Source organism: Myotis davidii, unplaced genomic scaffold (assembly GCF_000327345.1).
Source record: "Myotis davidii unplaced genomic scaffold, ASM32734v1 scaffold1049, whole genome shotgun sequence".
NCBI lineage: Eukaryota > Metazoa > Chordata > Mammalia > Chiroptera > Vespertilionidae > Myotis > Myotis davidii.
In genome coordinates, this window is record NW_006299525.1 from 114,594 (window position 1) to 140,850 (window position 26,257).

The 26,257-nt window shown below is 36.0% G+C and overlaps 1 protein-coding gene across 3 annotated transcripts in view; it reads left to right on the forward strand.

Annotated features, from left to right (window-relative positions):
* Nucleotides 1-510: 510 nt before the first annotated feature.
* ITGB1 (integrin subunit beta 1) overlaps nt 511-26,257 on the forward strand; it is a 30,808-nt gene continuing 5,061 nt past the window's right edge. Inside the window, exons 1-15 of one of the 3 annotated variants that reach the window (XM_015571460.1) lie at nt 511-590; nt 3,229-3,314; nt 6,088-6,310; nt 8,047-8,217; nt 10,104-10,342; nt 13,535-13,690; nt 15,093-15,188; nt 15,321-15,410; nt 17,021-17,161; nt 17,331-17,530; nt 19,276-19,514; nt 19,752-19,974; nt 20,620-20,852; nt 23,380-23,546; nt 24,505-24,585. In XM_015571460.1, the coding sequence (XP_015426946.1) occupies nt 524-590; nt 3,229-3,314; nt 6,088-6,310; nt 8,047-8,217; nt 10,104-10,342; nt 13,535-13,690; nt 15,093-15,188; nt 15,321-15,410; nt 17,021-17,161; nt 17,331-17,530; nt 19,276-19,514; nt 19,752-19,974; nt 20,620-20,852; nt 23,380-23,546; nt 24,505-24,579 (2,406 nt within the window). In that variant the 5' untranslated portion in view covers nt 511-523 and the 3' untranslated portion in view covers nt 24,580-24,585. The remainder of the gene's footprint in view (nt 591-3,228; nt 3,315-6,087; nt 6,311-8,046; nt 8,218-10,103; nt 10,343-13,534; nt 13,691-15,092; nt 15,189-15,320; nt 15,411-17,020; nt 17,162-17,330; nt 17,531-19,275; nt 19,515-19,751; nt 19,975-20,619; nt 20,853-23,379; nt 23,547-24,504; nt 24,586-26,257) is intronic. The other 2 variants (XM_006775263.2, XM_015571461.1) reach the window with 2 other exon arrangements.

Sequence of the window (26,257 nt, forward strand, 5' to 3'; positions counted from 1 at the left end):
CTCCATGCATAAACGTTGATTTTCTTAAAAAGAAGTAATTAAAAAAATTGAGTCAGGACCTTGTACAGGATATTGGTCGTCTCCTGAGGAAAAATAAAAACTGTTAAAAAATTATAAGAGGATGTTGTATTCTGGATATGCCTGTTTGGCCCCCAGGAGCCATAGGCAATAATAGAGATAGATATTTCACAGGACAAAGACTGTTAATAGCTTTTATAGTGTTAGGGAATACTTACCACCGTTACTCTTTTTTGAAGTACTGTTAATTATATGTTAAAATATATGTGAATTGAAGAAAAGTAAGAACAGATTCTGGAGATTTGTTATGAAAGTTATTTTGTTTAATGTAGGTGAAAGATGAGGTTCGTGGAGAGGAAAGGTAAAATGACTGGGGTGTGGAGAAAGGCTGGAGAAAAAAATGATTGAGAGGTATTATGTTTATAAAATCAACAGAAGATAAGGTGGATGGAAATGTTTTATGTTTAATGTATTTTTAAAATATAATGTACATTTTATATTTCAGATGAATTTACAACTGATTTTCTGGATTGGACTCATCAGTTCAGTTTGCTATGTGTTTGGCCAAGCAGGTAAATAAAAAATCATATTTGTTTTCATTTCAGTATCTTGTATGGCTTTTTGACCAGTTATATTCCAGGGAGACCTAAATCAGATCCTGCTGATCCATTTGAAAGCCCTGCAATATCTCACTTAGAGTAAAAGGCAAGGTCCTTACTATGGCCTGCAAGGCCCCTCACCTTTGCCACCCAGAAAGATGGTAGGCAGGTCAGTAAGTGAAATGCTAAAATGATAGGATACTTAGAGGCCCAGTGCACAGATTCTTGCACTGGTAAGGTCCCTCGGCCTGGCCTGCACCCTCTTGCAATCCGGGAACCCTCGAGGGATGTCTGATAGCCGGGTTCAGACCGATCCCCGCAGGCCAGATCCAGACAGGAGGAAAAACAATCATGTGCATTGAGCATCTGTCCCCTGGTGGTCAGTACACATCATAGCGACCAGTTGACCTGTCGTTCAGTCGCTTAGGCTTTTATATAGAGAGATAATACACTTCAGGAAGCCACCTCTTGCCAATACTGTCAGCGCACCAAGGAACTCGGAAGGCAATTGGACCTTGAGTGTTAGCAGGGCTGATGCTAAGCACCTCCTTTGTTGATATAGTGGTGGCTCAAGGCAATTCCCTGACCTGATAATCCTTTTACTGTTTACCAAACTTTACCTTTGATATGCCTGTATGCATTGCTAAAGGTTAAATGTGTATTCAAGTAAATAAATAGCAGACCAGGCCAGAAGTCAGTGTCTCTCTTCAAGAAAGAGACTCCAACTGGCCCCCAATGCCTTCTAAATTCATATTTCTTGTATAGCATTTTCATTTGTGCATCGGCCCCTCCTTCAGATCTTGAACCCTGCTGCGAAAGATGCAGCAATACACTACAGAAAAGACTTTTGAGAATGTAATAGAGTGATTTGAGCATAGAAAAAGCAATGACATGTAATATATTTAGAAGAAAAGTGTAGAATGGTAGATTATGAACTCTCTATTATGCTCTAAAACACTGAAACCAGAAACAATTGACAAGTAGATGTTCCTACTCTTTGATCAAAAAGTGTTGAAAAATGTTGGCGTTGTTAGTAGAGGAGTGGAAAATAAAGACAAAAATGTATTTGATCCTCTTAGAAACCATGGTGCGTCCACATCTGAAATAATAGAATGCTGTTCTGCAATTCTAAAAAAATGCACTGTAGAACAGTTATTTTATCTCAGGATAGGAAGGTCTTACAACACAGAAAAATGAAGAAAGAAATCGTAAAGGAAATATTGATAATTTTGAAATTCATAAAACCAACAACATAAAAATTCCAAAATATCTATATGTCAAAACACCATCAACAATAAGAAAATAAAAAAGGGTTTAATTTTTTTATCATGTGTAGAGATCCAATAAAAACATATGAATATAATAGAAAAATTTGCAAAAGATAGAAAATTTACAAAAGATATGGTCAATAAAAATATGAAAAAATGAGAGATCTTAAATAATTGAGAATGAATTGATATTCTAATTTATACCTATTAAATGAGTAAAAAAATTTATATTAGCGATGTTGAAAATTTTATATTAATTACTTAGTGCATTAATTAAATACCAGTTAATGAAATGCTATTTGTATATTGCTTGTGAGAATATTAATTCTGAGTAGAAATTAGTGTGTATCAAGGATTTTAAAACCATTATTATTCTTCAACTCTATGTTTTTAAAATCTATGATAAAAAATAGAGTTTTATATTATAAGAATGGGATCATCTGAGTGGGTGCATCTATGTACATATGTGTTTCAGGGGTTTGTGTGTGCATGTAAGGATGTGTGAACACAAGTTTTTTCACTAAATAGGGTGCAATATAATGAAATATGCAATTATTAAAAGGCATCATTTTGAAGAATTTATAATGGTACTCAGGCTAAAGTATAAGAAGTCGTACACAAAATGTATGTCCTCAATTTCATTTATATATATTATGCATTCTTGATATTTTTTTATCTATTTATATGAGAAAAGCCTGGAAAGATATATACAAATTGTTAATAGTAGTTATATCTTATGAGCAGATTATGGCTGATTTTAAGGTTTCTTTTCTTTATGTTTTGATGTATTTTTCAAATTTTCCATAATGAGCATAATCTGAAAAGACACATGGGAGACAGTCCATGTCAGTGTTTACCACATGAAAGGCATGCTGATACGTAGATTAAAGAATTGTAAAACATACTTTGAACACAGAGCCTGATAAGTCATGGGATTTTGGCTTGGATGAATATGAACTTTTCAAATATTTAACATAATAAAAATGAAGGGAAAACTGTTCAGGGTATGGCGATATGACTTAAATGAAGTATGCTTTGTCCATTTGTAAGAAAACTGAAAATTATGACCATTCAATCTGATAGATCTGGAATTATGCCTTTGACAAAAAGGATAAATGCACATTAATAATTGTATGTAGTCCTTGCTATAGAAGACAAGAAAGATAACCGTCTTTTTATGGCTTTGTGTTAAGGTAACCCAGAATCACTTCTCTTTGGGGCCTCTTTAGGGCAGATCTAGATCATAGTATTCATATTTAACGTTCATATATATATCCTGATTTTTTATTATTTTCTCTCTTGACATATCAAGTAAAGTGGTCTATTCTTTTTTTCCCTGACAGATGAAAATAGATGTTTAAAAGCAAATGCCAAATCATGTGGAGAATGTATACAAGCAGGGCCAAATTGTGGATGGTGTACAAATTCAGTAAGTAAGACAGCACAAATTCTTTCCATTTATTCTCTAGTCATTTAGTGTTACACACAACTGTATCCTTGGAAGAGCTCAATGTGAATTTTCATTTAAAGCAATGTTTGTTGAATAAGGGTCAACTCTGTGTACAGTATTGTATGGTCTGGAGTTGTGCTGATCAACATGTCATGTGACTTGAACACTTGAAGATGGGTGGTTCAAATTGAGAATTGCTGTAAGCCTCAAATACCAAAGTTTGAAGATTTATTAGCATTTCAACATTATTAATACTTTTTAAAATCATTATTTTATATATAGCTCACCTTTGTGGAATGTATTATATTTCCATTGGATAGCTGCCCCTAAAACTCTAGCCATTTAATTTGACTATTTTAGGGTTTTTCCTTTTATTGATGGGAGAGGTATAAATTAATCTTTCTAATTATATTTGAGTTAAACTAATATGGAATTGATTTACATCCTAATTGATTTGCAAACTATTGAAGTTAGGGTTTAAATTTTATTCACTTTTGTCATCTCTATTGCTTAACATGGAACCTTCCACAATAGCTTACTGACTGTTGAATGAAGGAATGAATAAACAAACCAATAAATGAATGGATGGATTAGAACAGAAATTGAAGGAAAGTCATTTTGAAAATATATAATTTATTCAGAGTGAATATCAGAAGGTCAAAACTTATTATTTATTTTTATTCAATCATTTGACCTCCACATTTCAAGTATCCGTTTAATAGACATAACTGGTCGAATTTGGTTTGACCATATGAAAGACAAAATGTTTTGTTATTTCAAAATTTTGGTTACTTTCTGTTATCCTAAAAATAGTATTCTGGAATTAAATTGGAGAAAATGGAGGAAAGAGAAAGTGCTGAACTTAATTGCAGTTTCACTTAGAAGGTCCTAATGAGTGGTAACTACTATCATCAACAATATCCATTTTATTAGGGTTATAGTTTGTCCAGAGATGACAGTTATCCTACCCAAACTATTTAAGTAGTTTAGCCTTTGATCTGTGTAGCATAATTCTTCAATTATTAAAGGCTATTTTGGAATATGTTTAATGACATTTTACTTACATGTTATGATTTCCGAATTGGCAAATATTTGGAAAGTAATAATATAGTAGGTAGTAATTTAAGTTTGATAATACATAAAAACAGTACAACTTTGAACCATCTGATCCATGGCACGTTTTTTTTTCCAGTTGTTTTCTAATTATTTAAATGTTCTCATTTAGGCTTATGTTTCCCTTGAAAAACAACTGATCAAAACCACTGTTTGTTTTTTGTATTTAAGTGTTCTAACTATATACAATACCATAAAATTGGTAGATCATAAAATACCATATCAAAGTGAACATAAGTGACCACAAATGAAAGGCATTTTCTCATTTTCCCAATGTTAAGATTTAAAAAATTTTTGACTTACTAAATATAAAAATTTTAGGGATATATGTCAAATGTCTATTATAATAATTGATTTAGTTATATGTACACATTTAAAAATCATACACACATACACTCACATTTTTTTTTTCCCCTCCTCACATTTCATGAAAACGTGTTATTCAAAATCTTTTATATACATCTCAAAAGCAGTGTTTTTATTTTTACTAAGGTACTTCGGTCATCTGATACAATTTTTATTTCCGTCTAAGTTGTTGATGTATAACACATTCTGAAATCATGTCACTACTGGGAATTTTGCCCCAAGCCACAAGTACCATTTACATACCATTACGATCTTTTCTATTTTTACAGTTTACCTTGTCGAAATATATTCATAACCCTTGTCATATAATCACTTATCGTATTGTTTACAGTAATAGCCAATACTTAAAATTGTTTTAAACCTCCAACAATACTAAATTTGTGCTTTCTTCTTTTGGTTTAAAATGACATCATTAATAAAGAGGGTTTTAGGATAACATGTTTTCTGCAATATATTGTTTAAGGTTATTATGGTGGAGAATGCTACATAATATGAGAGGCCTCTAAGGAATTTTCTTAAGGAAAAATATTTGATATTTGGTTGTATATACATTATTAGTGGATGTTAACCATGCTGAATTAGTGATTTCACTAAATAAATTATTTTATTAGATACTCTGAATTTGAAGGTGGCATAATTAAAATGTACACTGAGATCACTCCTAAGTATTATTAAAATAATAAATTACTAATAATATATTAGTAAAAACAGTATTATTTTCCAGGGAAATATCCTATATAATAAAAGCCTAATATGCTAAGTGTCTGGTCATCCGGTCGGCTATTCAACCAATCAAAGCATAATATGCTAATGATATGCTAAGGCCTCAACTACTCGCTGTTACGTGCACTGACCATCAGGGGGTAGATGCTCCGACTGGTAGGTTAGCTTGCTGCTGGGGTCCAGCTGATCGGGACTGAGCGAGATGGGCTGGACACGCACTGGAGCCCTCCCATGGTCCCTCCCTGGCTGGCCAAACTCCCTCCCGCGTCTCTCTCCGACCCCTCAGTGGATGTCAGAGAGCCAGTTTGGGCTGGATCCCGCAGGCCAGGCTGGGGTACCCCATTGGTGCACTTACTCGTGCACCGAGCCTCTACTTTTGTTTATAAACAAGAGCACTTATTATGGATTGGATGAAGGAAACATTTTGTTTAAAAACCAGAAGTTAAGTACATTCAATATGTCACTTGATTTGCACAATTTGATTGTATATTTGCAATTAAGTAAAAGATTTGACCTCTTTATTTATACCTATATTTTATATGTCACTTAGACATTTTTACAAGAAGGAATGCCTACTTCTGCACGATGTGATGATTTAGAAGCCTTAAAAAAGAAGGGTTGTCATCCAGATGATATAGAAAATCCCAGAGGTTCCAAAGATATAAAGAAAAATAAAAATGTAACCAATCGTAGCAAAGGAACTGCAGAGAAGCTCAAACCGGAAGATATTACGCAGATCCAACCACAGCAGTTGGTTTTGCAATTACGATCAGGTAAGAAATCTAATTCTGTGGATACCTTTGTTTCTACTTGAGCTTTTTGACAACTTTATATAAATCTCTTACCAGTTTCTGTTGAGGGTTCATTTTCTTATGTGGACTGGCTCTCAAGTAGAAATGTGGAATACATTAAATTTCAGACATGTTTTTCCAGACATAACAATTTGTAATACATACTTGAAATAATAATTGTTAAAGATTAAGAAAGATTTAATGGGTTTTAAAAATAAAAGCGTTCATATATGCAGACAGCATTTTAGCCTATATTTTTCCTTTGTATTTGTTTAGTATTTTTAAATTACTAAGGTTTTTATCAGAATCTGTAGCAATCTTGTATCTCAACAACAACAGAACACAAGCCCTCTTCCCGCTCCTTCCAAGGTCCATCCCCTTTCTTTCAAAAGAGTGGTGCACATTACTTGTGTCCCTGATTTCCACTCCCATTTACTCTTCAACTTGGTGCAGTCAAGCTTTTGCTTCTAAGCCTGTTCTGACAAAGCTCTACCATCACCTTGAACAACCAAGTCTAGTGTTCCCTTGTTGGGGGGGCGGGGGGGAAGCTCTTTTCTTTTTAACCTTTCTGTACCAACTGATGCCTTTGAGCCTTCTGAAATGCTCTTTCTCTTGACTTCTATGGTATCACTCGTAGTTTTTCTTAATACTGCTTTCTAATCTCTTTTTTGTGTGTCTTTTTGCCTTCCTTTCTCTTTGCAGTCCTCCTAGTTGTAGGCTTTCCTTTTACGGCTTTAAAACCATTTGTATACTGTCGCACAGAGTTTTCTCTTAAGCTTCAGACCCATTTATTGAATTATATACTAGAAATTTGCATAGAAATAATCTACAAGGTAGTTGTTGTTGTTAATCCATACTCGAGGATATTTTTCATTGATTTTTAGATCGAGTGAAAGAGAGGGGGAGAAAAAGAGAGGAACATTGATGTGAAAGAAACACATTGATTGGTTGCCTCCCACATGTGCCTTGACCAGGGTCAGGGATTAAGCCTGCAACCTCGCTATGTGCCCTTGACCAGAATAGAAGCCTAGACCCACAGGTCAATGCTCTATCCACCCAAATTGGCTAGGACTACAAGTTAAAATTTTTATGATTTTTCTTTCCACTCAAACCTTCTCGTGTATTTTCTAAGTGAATTATACCTACCACTCTTACTCATCTCTCTTCTCCTTCCTCACTGTTTCCATTCAGACTTTCACTGTCTTAGATTTTTCCTGTTTCTTAACAAGTCTCTTTGTCTCTGTAAGTCATTTTTAAAACTTTTTACCAGGTTTTCTAAAGTAAAAAAATAGAATATGTTATTTGCATATAGTAGGATCCCATTAAACAGAGAACAGTCTTGATTTAGAACTTCAAACTTTAAAAAGTCAGGTGTTCCTTATAATGTGCCCTTTTCAACCACCCCAGTCTCATTTATGTTTTTCCATCTACTTGTTTTCCTCTGTGCTAGTTATAAATCAACCATTTTTGTCTGTTTTACTTACTATGGATTTGGGATGTTGTCTTTTTCATCTTGTATCCCCAGGCTCTGGCATTTTAAATATTTGTGAATGAAATTGAATACACACCCATTGTATTACATATGGAATTTTGTGAAAAATACAGCAACAATACATTTCATTTTATGGTGTTTACCTTGCAAATACAGTCTATTTGGTTTTCCTCATTGCTTTTATTGTTAACAAGCTAATTTCATTTTCTAATATCTGTTTAATTAGGGGAGCCTCAAACATTTGCATTAAAATTCAAGAGAGCTGAAGACTATCCCATTGATCTCTACTACCTAATGGACCTTTCTTACTCTATGAAAGATGACTTGGAGAATGTAAAAAGTCTTGGAACAGATCTGATGAATGAAATGAAGAGGATTACTTCGGACTTCCGAATAGGTGGGGATATTGAAAAAATAATTTTCATTTGTATAAATCTTGGCAGTTTTGTTCTTCACCACATACTTATGAGGTAAATAAGGTCAGGTTTTAGCCTTTTCTTTCAGAAAGGACTGATAATTTTGTCACACATCTAATAATTTTTCTGTTTTCTTATTCCTCTGTTACGCATACTACCATGTTATTTGACACAGATTATAGTTTTGCCTCATATCCACTGGTTATTGGTTCCAGGATACCAAAATCCAAGGATGCTCAAGTCCCTTATAAAAAGAACTAGTGGCCCAGAGCATGAAATTTATGCTCATTAAAAGGGGATTAATTAGAGGAAATATTTTAATACTGCTATTTGCCCATTCTCTATAATAGAAGTGTCAGAGATGAAAGAAAATTAGTAAAATGTATATGAAAATCTTCTTTCTGTCAGAGTCTGGGGCACACCATGGGACCCAGAGTCTAGTCCCCGCCCACCCGTGGTGCCTCAAAATCACACGAGACCCAGACCCAGCCAGCCCCACCCTCACTGAGTGAGATCCAGACCTGGCCAGCCCCACCCTTGTCAAGCCCTGCTGGGTAGGGAGTGCAGCCTCAGGGCCCCTGTGAAGCCCTGCAGGGTGGAGGGTGCAGCCTCAGGTCCCCCATCAAGCCCCGCCAGACAGGGGGCGCAGCCTCAGGGTCCCTGTCAAGCCCCGCTGGGTGGAGGGTGCAAGGAGGCGCACCTTGAGGGTCCCCTGTCAAGTCCCACCGGGTGGGGGAGGCGCAGCCTCAGGTCCCCCATCAAGCCCCGTTGGGCAGAGGGGGCGCAGTCTGAGATCCCCCGTCAAGCCCCGTCCGGGTGGGGGGCGCAGCCTCCAGTCTCCCGTTAAGCCCTGTTAGGCGGGGGGCGCAGCCTTAGGTCCCCTGGCCTGGCACCGGGCGGGGAGGCGCAGCCTCAGGTCTCCTGGTGCCACGGTGGGGGGCACAGCCTGAGGTCCCCTGGCCCAGGGGGAAAGGGGAGCAGCCTAAGGTCCCCTGACCCAGCACCGGGGCAGGAGGCGCACCTTGAGGGTCCCCTGTCAAGTCCCACCGGGTGGGGGAGGCGCAGCCTCAGGTCCCCTGCCCCAGCCCAGCACCATGCAGCCTCAGACCCCTGCTGATTGCTCGTTAAGGCACGTTATGGGAACTCAGCCTCTGCTATGGGTGCAGCCAACTTGTGTTATGGAAACCCCGCCTCCGCTGTGGGTGCAGCCATCTTGTGTTATGGAAACCCTGCCTCCACTGTGGGTGCAGCCGTCTTGTGTTATGGAAACTCCGCCTCCACTGTGGGCGCCACCATCTTTTGTGACAGTGTGATGGTCAATTTGCATATTCCCTCTTTATTATATAGGATGGTATTTTCATTTAGGCAACAGCAGGATCTGCCTACTCATCACCTTATTCATATGAGTTCGTCATAGTGCTTGGTGCATGGCAAATTCAAATGTTTGCTTTTTGTAATGTTCTGAGATTTTTAAAAATATTTTTGATCTGCAGTTGGTTGAATCTGCACATGCAAAACCCACGGATGTGGAGGGCTGATATTCTACCAAATGGATAATGAAATGCATGCTTGTGTTCAGGAATTTAGTCATTAATTTGTTGATTTATTTTATGAACATGTTGAGTATTCAGATTCTATTTCATTACTAATTAATATGATTGCACCAGCCAGTATAGCCTACTCTCACTTCAGACCTGGATTTTTCCTATTGTAATGATCTCCTTTGAAACCTTATTATTAAAAAATCTTATTATTTCTTGTAAGGAAAAAGATTGACTTGCATGTGGTAACATTCTTGATTTTTTTTAATGCAAATTTATCCATTCATCTATCCATCCATATCTCTTTATGCATTTTTCCTACACAGGGTTTGGCTCATTTGTGGAGAAAACTGTGATGCCTTACATTAGTACAACACCAGCGAAGCTCAAGAACCCTTGCACAAGTGAACAGAACTGCACCAGCCCATTTAGCTACAAAAATGTGCTCAGTCTTACTGATAAAGGGGGAGTATTTAATGATCTTGTTGGTAAACAGCGCATATCTGGAAATTTGGATTCTCCAGAAGGTGGTTTTGATGCAATCATGCAAGTTGCAGTTTGTGGGGTCAGTGCATTCATTTTCTACAAAGGAATATTATTTGTGTGAATTTTAGTGTGATTTTACTATCAGTTAATGGGAAAAATTATCTTTATTATCATATCATACTCAGTTATTCCAGAGAAGTACAGAATTTAGTCCCTTAAATTTCCTCCAACCGTAAGTGCTTTAAGCATATGTAATCATGTCTCTATTTGAACTAGTCACTTAGTTCATTTATACAGGGTTTTAAAAATCCAGAATGCTTACCGTTTGAAACAGTTGGGCACTTCAGCTGGTGGTCTAGGTTTTTAGAAGAGACCTAGGTATCTTGACTTTCTGGCTTTGTGCCAGAAATGGAATTGCGGTCATTTGAGGTATCACAGTAGCATTAAAAGTGCTCAAATGGATCACTGTCTCGGGTGTCATTTTCCTTTGATCAACGTTCTTCTGCTTATTATCTTTAAAATATACCTTTCCCTAGCCCTGGCTGGTGTGGCTCAGTTTGTTAGAGTGTTGTCCCATGCACCAAAGGGTCGCAGTTCAATTCTCTGTTAGGGCACATACCCAGCTTGCAGGTTCGATCTTCATTCAGAGCATGTATGGGAGGTAACCAATTGATGTTTCTCTCTCACACTTACCTTTCTCCTAATTTGTAGCTGAGAACATAATATTTTGAGAAGACATAATATTTGTAATTTTTAAAAATATACACTTTTTATTGATTTCTGAGAGGAAGGGAAAGGGAGAGAGAGATAGAAACATCAATGATGAGAGAGAATCATTGATCAGCTGCCTCCTGCATGCCCGCTATTGGGGATAGAGACTGAAACCTGGGCATGTGCCCCTGACCAGAGTCAAACCCAGGACCCTTCAGTCAGCAGGCCAATGCTCTATTCACTGAGGCAAACTGGCTAGGGCTGTAATTTTAATTACAAGATTTTCAGTAATAGCATTATACTAGTGATTAGAATTTTATGATGCATTTACTAGCTGAAGATTTTGGGATGACCTTATAGTGAGGTACTTGAAGCTGAAATTAGAAAACATTGTGAGGTAGATAATGTACAGCATAATAGTAAGACTAGTCATGTACTTTACAGAGTGATCCCTGATATTTCAAGGATCCATACGTAGTTGTTAGAATATTATTGACTATATTCCCTATGCTTAATTTATATCTCTGTGACTATTCTGTAACTACCAATTTGTACTTCTTAATCCCTTTACCTTTTCCACCCAATCCCCCAATTTTCTTCCCCTCTGTCACCCATCAGTATGTTCTCTGTATCTATGAGTCTGTTTCTATTTTGTTTATTTGTATATTTTGTTCTTTAGATTCCACATGTTACTGAAATCATTGGTATTTGTCTTTCTCTATCTGACTTATTTCATTTAGTATAATATCTTCTAGGTCCATTCATGAGATTTCATTCTTTTTTATGTCCCAGTAGTATTCCATTGTGTGTGCACCACAGCTTTTTTATCCCCTTGTCTATTGATAGGCACTTGGGTAATCTTTGTCTTAAGTACCTACTATTGTATCATTCCTTCCCTTTTTTTTCTTGTAGTACTCCTATTCCCTAGAAGTCCCTCCTTGATTCCAGATGTTTCTTAATGGTTACTTTTCAAACAATTTTTGCTAGGGTGCTAATGATATCTAAGATAATAATATAATATAACACCGTGGTATAGTGATTAAGAGAGTAGTCTTTGGACTATTAGAACATGACTTCAAATTTTTCCGTCACTACTGATCTCAGGGAATTTACTTAGCTATTCTAGAGGGTTGTATCCTTTTCTTTAAGAAGATATAATAATAGATATACCTCATTAGGCATATTATGAAATTTAAATATAGTAATCTATCTAAAGTGCCACTAAGCACTCAGCAGATAATTAACTAATATAATATTGTTACTTTTGACATCTCTCTGGGTAGTTGCAATTTAAAGGTAGCCTGCTTTTAAAGGGAAAGAAAGAGTAATTTAGGTAGTGCCTAGCCTGACAACTCTTTTTTTTCCAGCCATTCATTTGTGATCCTGTTAGCAGCTCACTGGTGAGAGAGAGCATTCTCTGGGCTACCTCTGACTTTGCCTCAGCTTGTGGGATTAAAGCAAGCCATAATATTTATGGCCACTACTATCTTTCTGATTGTTACGCTGAGAGTAACTGTTCACTCACTCTAGATGCAAAAGAGACATATGTTCCACTGAGTTGCCAGCATTAATAAACTTAATTTCTGCCTTCAAGGAATTTACAGTCTTATGAGGACATAAACAGATGTATTCAGTAAATTTAGATAAACATAATTACAAAATTACTGAGAGAGAAAAAGATTTTACGACTACATTAAATTCTTTGTGGAAAATAAAATAAAATAAGTAAGTAAACAGTACTGATGTGTTAGATTGATGGAATTAAGCAGGGCAAGTCTTTGGAGAATTTTTTTTCCTGTGCTCTAAAAAGGAAGGCCTAATATGGAGGGCCCTAAAGGAGGTATATGCTGTAGAAGATAGAGCAAGGATAGAGGATGGAAGGGAACAAGACAGCATCAGAAAGGTAAAGATATGGGCTGAGCCTGTCGGGCAGGGCTCAGTAAGCATCGACCTACGAACCAGGAGGTCAGAACCAGGAGGTCACGGTTCAATTCCCAGTTTACATGCCCAGCTTGTGGGCTCCATTCCCAGTGGGGACAGTCGGGGGATGCAGGAGGCAGCCAATCAATGATTCTCTCTCATCATTGATGTTTCTATTTCTCTCCGCCTCTCCCTTCCTCTCTGAAATCAATAAAATATATATTTCTTAAAGAAAGCACGGGCTGAGACATTTTTATTTACCTAGCAAATACATGATGTGAAGCATGTACTATGTGCTAACCACTGTGCTAGCTGCTACAGATAGGAAGATAAGCAAAACCAGATGTGGTCCCTGTCACACATAGAGTTAGTTTGCTTACCTCCTAGTGGGAGTAAGACATTGATTTTAAAAGATATAGTTTTTAAAACAGCTGAGATAAATGGGCAACCAGGCAAAATATAGTTTTACAGTGGTTAGAGGAGCTTTATTCAATGGGTTCTATGTATTTATCACAAGAATAGTTTTACCATTGTGCAAAGAGAGGGTAAAGAAGATACAGAATAAGGTTAAAAATACAATGGTAGCATATATGAATTATTGTGAGTAGTATTTTAGAATTTTAATCCTTTTCTTTTTAAGTCATTGATTGGCTGGAGGAATGTTACACGGCTGCTGGTATTTTCTACGGATGCTGGGTTTCACTTTGCTGGAGATGGGAAACTTGGTGGCATTGTTTTACCAAATGATGGACAGTGTCACCTGGAAAATGATATGTACACAATGAGCCATTATTATGTAAGTGCTTACTTCCTTACACATCGAGCGGAATCATGTTGATTTTAGTGTTTATAACACTAAGATAAGTGTGGGTGACAGGCTTGTGGGTTTTTCAGGGTGTTAACATAAGAAACATTCAAACCTGTGAAGAATTTTTGTGAGTTTATTTGGGCCATACTGTCAACAGTTGGTAGGAAGCAAAGTCTCAACAGATTGAGATAATGCTCTGGAGAATGGCAGTTTTGTACCTTATTTTATGCATTACACTGAAAAAAGGAGACTTAAGTAGGTTCCATGAAATCCATTGGTGATAGATTAGGGAAGTGGGAGAAAGCAAAGCAGGCAACCTCTGGGATTGGATAAAAAGTAAAATGATAGACACACACTTCTTTTACTTAGGTGGATATAAGATAGTTAACAGTCAACAATTAACTCAATAACAGTAAGGGGATTTGTGGTCTTCACAGAACAATACCTGTGCTTTGAGGGGTCCAGAAAAAGGAAAATTACTTAGACGTTCCAAAGATATGATGTCATAGATGCAAAAAGACAGTAGGCTCGGTTAAGGTAAAGATTGACTTTTGTCAGGGAAGATACCGCCTAGGACATGACTACCCTCCATAAAGCGCTTTTAGTTAAAAAGCTTTAAATTCAGACAATCCTATGTGGTTACTTTAGGTGAGTTTGTAAGGCTGCCATGTAGGCCTCTCCTGAGCTTGTCAGGTTTACTATGTGGCCTCTTTTTGTCCATAAGGGTTTGGGTTTTGTTATTTTGGCAAGTATGGATCCTGACCTAATATTCAGGAAAGCTAGTATTGCTGTTTCTATAGATGTGGCTTTGTGCTTGCTTCCTTGCACTTAGACAGGGCCTCAGTAGGGTGAAAGGAGCTACTTAGACACATTTTCTCCATGCCTGGACAATGGCTGCTTCTCCTTTCACTTGTATGCATCGTTTGTTAGCAAATGTGATATTATTTATAAACAAATAATATAGTCTTAACATTCCTTATCTTATTTACATGTGAGTTTTACAAATAGGCACCTTGCTTCTATTAAAAATAAAGATTGGCCAATTATTTAGTCTGGAAAAAATTTAAACCTTGGTGAATCTTGGTCTTTTTCTTAAGTGACAGATAATACAATCTTTAATTACTGGCAATTCTTTAATTTATTTGTTCTGACATTTAATATACATAGAAAATATTGTTTTATAAAACCTTTTTTATTATGGAAATTTTGATACATAAAGAGAGAAGAGTAGAAACACATAACATCATCCACTTCAACACACTGCTTGTGTTATTTCAAGCAGTCTTCTGTGAGTGATCCAATCATATATGCAATTTGATTTTCAAAAATGACTTAAAAATGTATTGATTGGATGTAATTACATACTAAATTTTATTACTTAATTTTTTAGGATTATCCTTCTATTGCTCACCTTGTCCAGAAATTAAGTGAAAATAACATTCAGACGATTTTTGCAGTTACTGAAGAATTTCAGCCCGTTTACAAGGTAAATATATATGTGAGATAAAAACATCAAACTTCTAGACCACGTTATTTAGGTACTGGCATTTAAAAATAAGTATTCACTAGTTGTTGAATGGATATATTTGCATTTTATGTGCTTATCTTTTAATTGCAGGAACTGAAAAATTTGATCCCTAAGTCAGCAGTAGGAACATTATCTGCAAATTCCAGCAATGTAATTCAGTTGATCATTGATGCATACAATGTGAGTACATTTTAAATAAGATCTATTTGGACAGTACCCTGTTGAGAGGACTGTGCTCAAAGAAATAAAACTCCCTTCGTACACAATATAACAAAACACAGAGGACAACATAAAGTTTAAATTCTATATATGTGGAGGAAAATCTCACATTCTCTTAAAAAAGTATAATTTAAATATATGTATGACAACTATTTTAAAAGGATTTATAAGATCCCCCCCCCCCCACACACACACGGAAGGAAGTTGAATTGAAATTAAAGAGGAATTATTTGCTCTGTCTAGAGCTTAATCAGAGTACCTTTAGTGATATTCATTAAGTATTGGTTACAAATGCCTTCAGATTACTTAAAATGATTAATATAAACCAGTACTTAATGATCATTTAAGTAATCTGAAGGCATTTGTAACATTACGGTAACCATTGTGTGCTGCATACATTATCTCTACTCCTCTTCTTCCTTTGACAGGTTGAGTTTTAGATATTTTTAAAATATATTTTTTTAGTTCATGTCAGGGGTTCCCAAAGTGTTTTAGGAAGACCCTACTCAAAAAGAGAGGTTTTTACAAAGTTTTTCAATATTCTAGTTGTTTCATATCTTGCCTATAGTTCTCCATCTTAACAGCATAAATTCTCACCCGTGTAGGTGTGTGTACAAGCTATAGCCTTTTGCATTTGTCAGGAGCAGTCTCATATTCTAATAAATCACTGGTTTGACTCCTTCTTACTTGGAGCTATTGGTGTGTGTTTGTTTGTTTGTTTGTTTGTTGTTGTTTTGTGTGTTTTTTTGTTTTGGCCAGGGGTACCATAATTTCTAAGGAAATTTGTTCTCAGACTGTGTAGTAGATTGTTTACCTTAGTCCCGTGTTAGATGAAGTCATAGGGCCATATTGGCAACGGGGTAAGAAAATTATGAGGAGTCCTCATAATTAATATCAGGTTTCTATGCTATATGATCATTAACATTTGACTTAGTAATTAAAGCACAAATACTCTTACTTTTCAATCATGTACATTATTTTGAAGAATTGGTCCTTATTAATTAGAGCCTGTTTCTCTAGGTTTTCTAAGCACCCAGGATTTGGCTTTAAACATTTTATTTAAATTACTAGAGGCCCGGTGCATGGATTCGTGCACCAGTGGGGTCCCTCGGCCTGGCCTGTGGGATTGGGCCGAAACCAGCTCTCCAACATCCCCTGAGTGGTCCCGGAATGCGAGAGGGCACAGGCCAAGCTGAGGGACCCCACCAGTGCACATTCAGGACTGGAGAGGGATGCAGGAGGTTGACCAGCCCAGGAGGGACTGTGGGAGGGCTCCAGGGCATATCTGGCCCATCTCGCTCAGTCCCTATCAGCCAGACCCCAGCAGCAAGTTAACCTGTTGGTTGGAATGTCTGCCCCCTGGTGGTCAGTGCATGTCATAGCGAGCAGTTGAGTGGCCTTAGCATATCATTAGCATATTATGGTTTGGTTGAATGGACGACCAGACACTTAGCATATTAGGCTTTTATTATATAGGATACTGTTTTCTTAATGGGCCCATTGGTTTTATGCATTCAACTTACAGTAGCATTTTGTTTGCCTTTCCTATGTGTAATTAGTCTTTGTTTTAGTCCCTTTCCTCAGAAGTAATTTTGGAAAACAGCAAATTGCCAGAAGGAGTAACAATAAATTACAAATCTTACTGCAAAAATGGGGTGAATGGAACAGGGGAAAATGGAAGAAAATGCTCCAATATTTCCATTGGAGATGAGGTAGGTTGTATAAACATTTTCTGAAGAAAAGAAAAATATTGCTGTTTTATATAAGCAATCTAGTTTGTAATTTGAGAATAAAAGAAATGAAGAGCTTTTAAAAATATTTTTTAGTATATTTAAATTGTTTAGTTAACTTAAAACTTAATTTTGTTTTTTCCCCTTTAAGGTTCAATTTGAAATTAGCATAACTTCAAATAAATGTCCAAATAAGAATTCTGAAACCATTAAAATTAAACCTCTGGGCTTCACTGAAGAAGTAGAGATTATTCTTCAGTTCATCTGTGAGTGTGACTGCCAAAGTGAAGGCATCCCTAGCAGTCCAAAGTGTCACGAAGGGAATGGAACGTTTGAGTGTGGAGCTTGCAGGTAAGCTGGAAGTGGTTCGAGAAGGACACAGAGAAGTATTGATTGTGTTGGAAACATATAGGCAGGCTATGTTTTGGGACATCCAGAAAAAATCTCTCTATATGGAACAAATAAATGTTCCAATCACTGTTGCTTACCACAAGATTAGTTTTATGATCTTGTATGTACTATTTATAGAAAGTTCTTCCTTGTCTTTTTTCTTAAGACTGCTCTTTAAAATAAAAGCTTTTATAGCCATCCAAGATGTATTTATAACAAACCTTTAAGGTAGCGTTTGGATTTTGCTCTGAGTTTTCTAGAGCAAAATAAGCTTATATAAATATGTTTATAAAGATGCTTTGGAAAAATATACCAAATTTATAATGGTGATTTTATCTGGGAAATGGAATTAGGAAGCAGTAAAGGATGTTCACATTGTACTGCATATATGTCTGCATTGTTGGAATAATTTTTAAAAAATGAATACATTTTGGCCCTAGTTGGTTTGTCTCAGTGGATAGAGCATCAGCCTATGGACTGAAGGGTCCCGGGTTTGATTCTTATCAAGGGCATGTACTACACCTAAGTTGCAGGCTCGATCCCCAGCTCTGGTCAGGGCACATGCAGGAGGCAACCAATCAATGTGTCTCTCACATCTATATTTCTCTCTCTCTGTCTCTCCCCCTCCCTTCCACTCTCTAAAAATCAGTGGAAAAATATCCTTGGGTGAGGATTAACAACAACAACAAAATAAGTAAATGAAAGGATACATTTTGCAAAATTAAAAAGAAAATAGTATTTCAGAATTTAGAATCAAATTAACTTTTTTTTTTTAAATATTTTATTGATTTTTCACAGAGAGGAAGGGAGAGAGATAGAGAGTCAGAAACATCAATGAGAGAGAAACATTGATCAGCCGCCTCCTGCACATCCCCCACCAGGGATATGCCCGCAAAGTCATAGGAGGAAGGGACAGTATTTTGATTAAATGTCAGCCCCAAATGGGCTTATAGGGTTTTAATCACAAGAAAAAAATAAATTTATTTCATTATCAGTTATTAACTATCAATTTTAAATAGCAATTAAAATGTTACATTTTTATTTTTCATGTACGTATCATGAGACATGTAGACCCATTTTTTGCAAAATATTTAACTAAAAAAATTACCTTGAAAATGTTTTGCCTTCCATCCCTTTATATTTACCAGATACAGAATTAGTGTAGTCAGTGTCTATAAGCATTGTGTTTTAAAAGTATACAGTGTGTCTGAAAAGTCTGGACCCATAAGATATATTTATTTTTAAACAGTATGTTCAAGTGATAAGCTCAGTGTTTTTCTTCAACTTCCATGCACTTTTATAGTGTGTTTGTTGTACTTTTTTAGATTAACAATTGCACTGTGGCTTTAAATTTAGTTACTTCACCTATAATAGCAAATGTAATAGGGTATCATTTGAAAACATACCCTTTAAAAATAAATTTATCCTGTTCCTATATGTTTTATTCACCTGTTAATTGCTAGATTATATTTTCATTTTAGTTAAAATGGTTACTCTCCTGAAGAAAGGTTTTTTCCTAGACCCTGCATCTGAACTTGAACGGCTGGTATTTGTGCATATGTGCACTTTTGGGTACACAAACACTCCCATGTAATATAATTGTAGCTTAAAGATATTGTTCACAGTCTTATTTCCTCTCCCATTGTTTCTCACAGCTTAACTTGTTATTTCTTTTATGTAATTGAAATTTTGGACTCTTTCTTTAGGTGCAATGAGGGACGTGTTGGCAGACATTGTGAATGTAGCACAGATGAAGTTAACAGTGAAGATATGGATGCCTATTGCAGGAAAGAAAACAGTTCAGAAATCTGTAGTAACAACGGAGAGTGTGTCTGTGGACAGTGTGTTTGTAGGAAGAGGGATAATACAAATGAAATTTATTCTGGCAAATTCTGCGAGTGTGATAATTTCAACTGTGATAGATCCAATGGCTTAATTTGTGGAGGTGAGAAAAGGGGTCAGAAAAATGAGGTCAGAAAAATGATTATAAAATGGGATCCCCATCTAATACAATAAAAATGTTCAACTATGCTTGGTGAATAAATAAAAAAGGACAGCATTGAGAATCAGTTCATCCTTTACATATACTTTCTTTCACATTATTGCTTATTTTTACTTTTAAATCAATGCTCTGATTTTTATATTTTACCATTGGTAAGAGAAATGATATTTTTAATTTCAGGAAATGGTGTTTGCAAGTGTCGTGTGTGTGAATGTAATCCCAACTACACAGGCAGTGCATGTGACTGCTCTCTGGACACGACTTCATGCATGGCCACAAACGGACAGATCTGCAATGGCCGGGGCGTCTGTGAGTGTGGTGCCTGTAAATGCACGGATCCCAAGTTTCAAGGGCCAACTTGTGAGATGTGTCAGACCTGTCTTGGCGTCTGTGCTGAGCATAAGTAAGTATTCTTAATTACTTGAAATAGTTGATATTTACTGTTTGTTACCCTGTTATCACTAAATCCAGAACAGTACCTATAGTAACTTACACTATAAACAAAGTATCTGCCACACAGAAGCCAGTCTTTAAATCTTAAATATTCTTTCTCAGTAGCTAGTGTTTGTCACATGATGTTGAAGTGTGTCATCTGAGGGTGGTACTGTTATTTTGATCTGAATTTGCTAAAAATCAAATCCATGTGTGACTGTTGATAAATTAGCTTTACCAATTGCTTAATTACCATCTTTTGACTAAGCACAATTGAAGGTTTTGCCCTTGAAGAACTGTTATTGTATCAATAACACAGAGTTTAAGTTCCTTTGGTTTTATGTTATATATTTAATATCTGATAGGGCTAGGTTTATTTTACTATTTTATTTCTTTTTCGGCATTTTAGTTTGAACTGTAATTATAGTTTCACTTGGGAAACTGGCATCTTTATATTTAGTTTCTCATTGAGAAATGTTATATGCCTCTTCATTTATTCAAATCTTTCATAGCTCTTGATTTAATTTGGTCACATTTTGAATCTAGCTCACAAAATAATCTTTAAGCAAATATTTTAAGTAATAAAGGGTAAATGTAACAATTTATGTTTTAACAGAGAATGTGTTCAGTGCAGAGCCTTCAATAAAGGAGAAAAGAAAGACACATGTGCACAGGAATGTTCCCATTTTAACATTACCAAGGTTGAAAGTCGGGACAAATTACCCCAGCCAGGCCAGGTGGATCCCCTGTCCCACTGTAAGGAGAAGGATGTTGACGATTGCTGGTTCTATTTCACATATTCAGTGAATGGGAACAATGAGGCCATTGTACACGTTGTAGAAACTCCAGGTAGAAATCTGATCATTTCAAAATGCCTTTCATTTTCTTTTATGTCTTGTTTTTACTATGTAGGCTTATTGTAAGTTTCTCTAATATCTAGGAATGGCTTCCACCTTTATTATTTTAGGTTCAAGTTGGGACATTTTTTTATCTCAAAGTTTAAAACAGTATTTTATTAACTATATAAGAAATGAGGAAAAGAGAAGGCAAGTTTTAAGTTTTATGAGTGAAGAGTGTGAAGATTAAGTGCAATAATCCGCATTGGCACAATGTTTGTCACTGAGGGCACTTAGTAGGTACTCAATAAGAGTTATTTCATTATTGATGATATCTAACTTTGAGCTTGAAATAGACTGGGACACTGAAAAAGATAATTTGTTGCCGAAACCGGTTTGGCTCAGTGGACAGAGCGTCGGCCTGCGGACTGAAGGGTCCCAGGTTCGATTCCGGCCAAGGGCATGTACCTGGGTTGCGGGCACATCCCCGGTAGTGGATGTGCAGGAGGCAGCTGATTGATGTTTCTCTCTCATCGATGTTTCTAACTCTCTATCTCTCTCCTTTCCTCTCCGTAAAAAATCAATAAAATATATTGTTTTAAAAAAGAAGAAGATAATTTGTTAAGGGATATTATAAAGTAAGAGTTTGTTCAGCTTCTCAGAAGATAAAATATTTCTTGGTGTTTCTATACACTTAAAAAAATATTTGGTTTTTTGTGGGAATGTAAGTTTCCATTTCTCTTGGATAAATATTAGGAATGGACTTGGGGGACATATGTATATGTTTATAAGGAGGAGCCAAACTGGTTTTAAAAGTCTGTACTATCTTACCCTTTCATATTTGTCTTTTGTAGTAGTGTCTCCCAGTCTTTCCCTCCTTGTCTTCTCATTTTGTTTAACAGGGGTTTTTTTTATTTGTTTTTAAGACCAGAAGCTTTAATTTAAATTGAACTACAATTTACCAAGTTTTTGTTTTATGTATCTTGCTTTTGTTATTTAATCTGAGAACTCAAGTTGATAAAGGACTTTTCTCTTGTGTTTTCTTCTGGAAGTTTTGTAGCTTTGCTTTTCATTTCAGTCTATACCCCTTTTGAGTTAATCTTATTATATGGAGTGAAGTTTTAGTTTTTTGCATATGAATGTCCAGTAGTTCTAGCACCATTTGTAGAAAAGACTGACCTTTCTTAACCTTTGTTAAAAATGAAATAACTTTAGATGTGTGGGCCTATTTCTGACTATATTCCAGTCTATGCAACTGTCTTTTAGCTAATGTTACACTGTCTCAGTTACTGTTGCTTTATACTACTCTTGAAGTCTGGTATAGTGAGTTGTCCAACTTCATTCTTTTCCAAAAGTGAATGTAGATTATCCCAAAGAATCTATTAAAAAGGCTCTAGAACTAACAAGTGAGCTGACAAGAGTTTTTGTAACGCTTTCCTAGTTCTCTGCCTTTTTTGTAAATTTTAGAGGTAACTTGCTGATCCTCCTATATAATAAAAAGCTAATATGCAAATTGTCCCCTGGATTGGGAGTTCCACTGGGAGTTTGATCAGGGGGCTGGCCAACTGCCTGCAGCCCCTCCCCCTGGCTGGCCCTGCCTTCTACCAGCCCTTCACCCTGATTGGGGGCGGGGCTAGTCAGCCAACCACCTGTGGCCCCTCCCCCCTGCCTGCCTGGCCCAATCTGCCCCAATCAGGGTGGGCTAACTGGATCCCGCCCATGCACGAATTCGTCCACCGGGCCTCTAGTCCTATATAATAAAAGGCTAATATGCAAATAGACCAAATGGCAGAATGACCAGTCGCTATGATGCACACTGACCACCAGGGGGCAGACGCGCAACGCATGAGCTGCCCCCTGGTGGTCAGTGTGCTCCCATAGGCAGAGCGCCGCTCAACCAGAAGTTGGGCTCATGGCTGACAAGTGCAGCGGGGGTGGTGGGAACCTCTCCCGCCTCTGTGGCAGCGCTAAGCCGTCAGATATTCCCTGAGGACTCCTGGACTGCAAGAGGGTGCAGGCTGGGCTGAAGGACTCTCCACCTCCCCTGAGTGCATGAATTTCTTGCACCAGGCCTCTAGTATCTATATAAGCACTGCCAGGATTTTGATTGGGATTGCATTGATCAAATTAGAGGAAAATTGGTAGTTTAACAATGTTGTGTCTTCCAGTCCATGAACATGGAATAATTTCTTTCATCAGTGTTTAGTAATTTTTAGCAAATGCAAATGTTGCACACATTTTGTTGGATTTATGACTTTTAAAGCTATTGTAGAGGATACTATTCTAAAATTCAATTTCTGATATTTAAAAATAAATTTCTATATAACATATAGAAACACATAATGATTTGTTGTTTATTAATCATGTATCCTGGGGCCTTGTCAACTCACTTGTTAGTTCTAGAGTCTTTTTATAGATTCTTTGGGATAATCTGCATTCGCTTATCTTTTTATAGGAGACTGCCCAGTTCTTTGTAGTTTTGGCTGTATTCTACACACATTAATTCCTGGTGTACTCAGTCTTTTTTTCATACTTTATAGAGTGTCCCACTGGTCCAGACATCATTCCAATTGTAGCTGGTGTGGTTGCTGGAATTGTTCTGATTGGTCTTGCATTGCTGCTAATTTGGAAGCTTTTAATGATAATTCACGACAGAAGGGAATTTGCCAAATTTGAAAAGGAAAAAATGAATGCCAAATGGGACACGGTAAGTTGCAAAACATCTAAAAAGTAAAGTCAGTCATAAAGTAAGTGTAATACTTCTGAGATTTGTTTATTAAAACTAAAACTGATTATTAAAGTCCTAAGTGTTTTATTCCTCTGTAAGTTCATTATTCAGAGAACTTACATTTAGTGAAAAAACAAAACATCTTAAATATATTCCATTAAAATAAAATACTATAAAAATGTATCTTCTGGTTACTGTGGTCATTATTTTTACTTCCTTAATAATTTTGGTCTTAAATCTACTATTCTGTCTTTTTATTTCATGTAAATTAGAATCCTATACAATGGAAAGACTTTCTCTCTCTCTCTTTTTATTTTTCAACAAAGAACCTTAAGTAGAAAGCAGCCAGACTCAAAAGGCTATATACTGTATGATTCTATTTACATGACATTCTGGAAAAGGCAAAACTATAGGGGCAGAGAGCAGATCTGTGTTTTCCAGGGGTTAGAGTGGGGGTCAGGGTCATGAGGGATCTTCTTGGGATGACCTTAATTGTGGGTATGTTTATGCATTTGAGAATTAATGAATCTGTACTTAAAAAAGAGATAAATTTACCCTCTGCAAATTATAACTCAGTAAACCTTGCTTTATAAAAATTTTTGAAAGCTGTTAGTGGCTGAAAGTTTGTGCTAGTGTTGGCTTTGAAATTTGGAGTCGGAGGTGGGGTCGGAGGTGAAATTTGGAGTCGGAGATGTTGGCACTTGTGTATTTGTCTTTTGATAAAGGAAGGCTATGACATTTTTCAGTATTTTTAAATTATAAATGAATTTTACTCATTTGCATTATAGTACAATTTCCTGGGGTTTTTAAAAAAATAATTTCAGAAGTATAAAAATAGTAAAGTTAGTAAAATAGTAAAAATTCTCCTTTATAGTGTTTAAACACACATGTCAATTTTTTTCTGAGAAATCATTAGAAACTATTTCTTTTGCTTTAGCAAGAAAATCCGATTTACAAGAGTCCTATTAATAATTTCAAGAATCCAAACTATGGACATAAAGCTGGTCTCTAAGTTGCCGTTCGTATTTTCTTTCATTTTCTGTCTTTGCATGTGAACTTTTATTCTTTTTGATTGCACTGTGTGTCCTTTATCACTATTGCTATTTTTTAAAAGTCTGGCTTTATTTATGTGACTATATTACGGCTTTTTTTGGTGTGTGTATTAATTTAGAGTTAGTGTTTAGAAGGGCTTTAAATAATGAGCAGCATTAGAAGCAGCAGCTGTGTTGTGAAAAGAGAATGTGCTTTGTGGTCAGACTGACTTAGGGTGAAATCCCAGCTCTTCCACTGAGTAAGTAGAATAGCTGTGAGTCTTTCACTTTCTAGCGCTTTGGTTTTCCTATCTTTAACAAGGAGTCAGTAATAATGTCTATTGTGTAATGTGATTGTTTTTGGCTGATATGGTATCAGCATGTCAGTTATAATCCTCATTACAGACCAATACTTTGGAAGGGATTATTTATCATATGCATGTTTTAGGGTAAAATAGTGAAAAATGACTGTGATATCTAAATTGGAAAAGAGAAAAAAATGAACGTAATCTGGTATATAACATTGTTGGTTCTAGAACTATTTTGAGATTCTTTATTCTTGATTGTAAATTGAAATTCTATTAATAACCAGAAGACCTTCTATTTATATAGGTCTTATATGTGTACATATTTCTTGTTAACTTTTGAATGAGTCTAATATTTAAATCTAATATTGAACTTAAAAAAAACTAACAAAGACTTTAAAGAGAAAAAGTCCTATTACAGTTTTAACTACAATTTAGTAGAAAATTTTATAGTTATAATAAGGCTTGCTTATCCTCTAAGCTAGGGCCAGTTATTTTGATGAGTCTATGTTATACCTGGATGACAAATTAATTGTTGTCTCTTATCAGTAGTGGACAGGATTCTTCCTTATGTCTGAATTTTCATGAAATGCTTCTAACATAAAACTCTGTGATAAAAACATTGTGATTAGAATAGATTCTCCTGACTGGTTATACAGAAATCTTCTTTTCTTTCCCATCTATTTTTATTTCACATGTGAGAAAACCGAGGCACAAGAAGGATTAGGCAATTTGACCCAGGTTCATGTCTGGTTAATGGAAGAGCTGAGATTCAAACCCAGGCATTTGGGGTCCAGGTCATGGTATCCACTACATTGCACTGGTAGCAATCACATACTCTTCAGGCGATTATTAAGAAGAGGTAGATCACTCTTTATAGAGAATTATTAAGCTTTATTTTATTTCATTTTTTAGAATTATTAAGCTATTTGACGTTTGTTGTAACTTAGGGTAAGCACTTTATTACATAGAAACCACACTGTAGTTTTGCTTACAAAGTAAAAATAAGTAAGATATTAATATAGAAATGTTTAATACTTTTAAACATATTGGAAGTATCAATAATAAAAACCATTACTAGTCTGATTTTTCTTTTATTTCAAAGCAGATTTCAAAACTTTTGAAATGGCAAAGTTAAATTTGATGGCAGGAAATTATAGTCAGATTCATATATGGACAGGTTGGTCCATTTTCATATTAGTCTGATACTTGTCACATTATTTTTCTTATCTAATACTTCCAGAAAGTCATATTTAGAAGAAAACTGTTGCTTAGATTCCTTCCTTCCTTCCTCCCTTCCTTCCTTCCTCCCTCCCTCCTCATTATTTTCTTGCAAAATAAATCACAGTACATA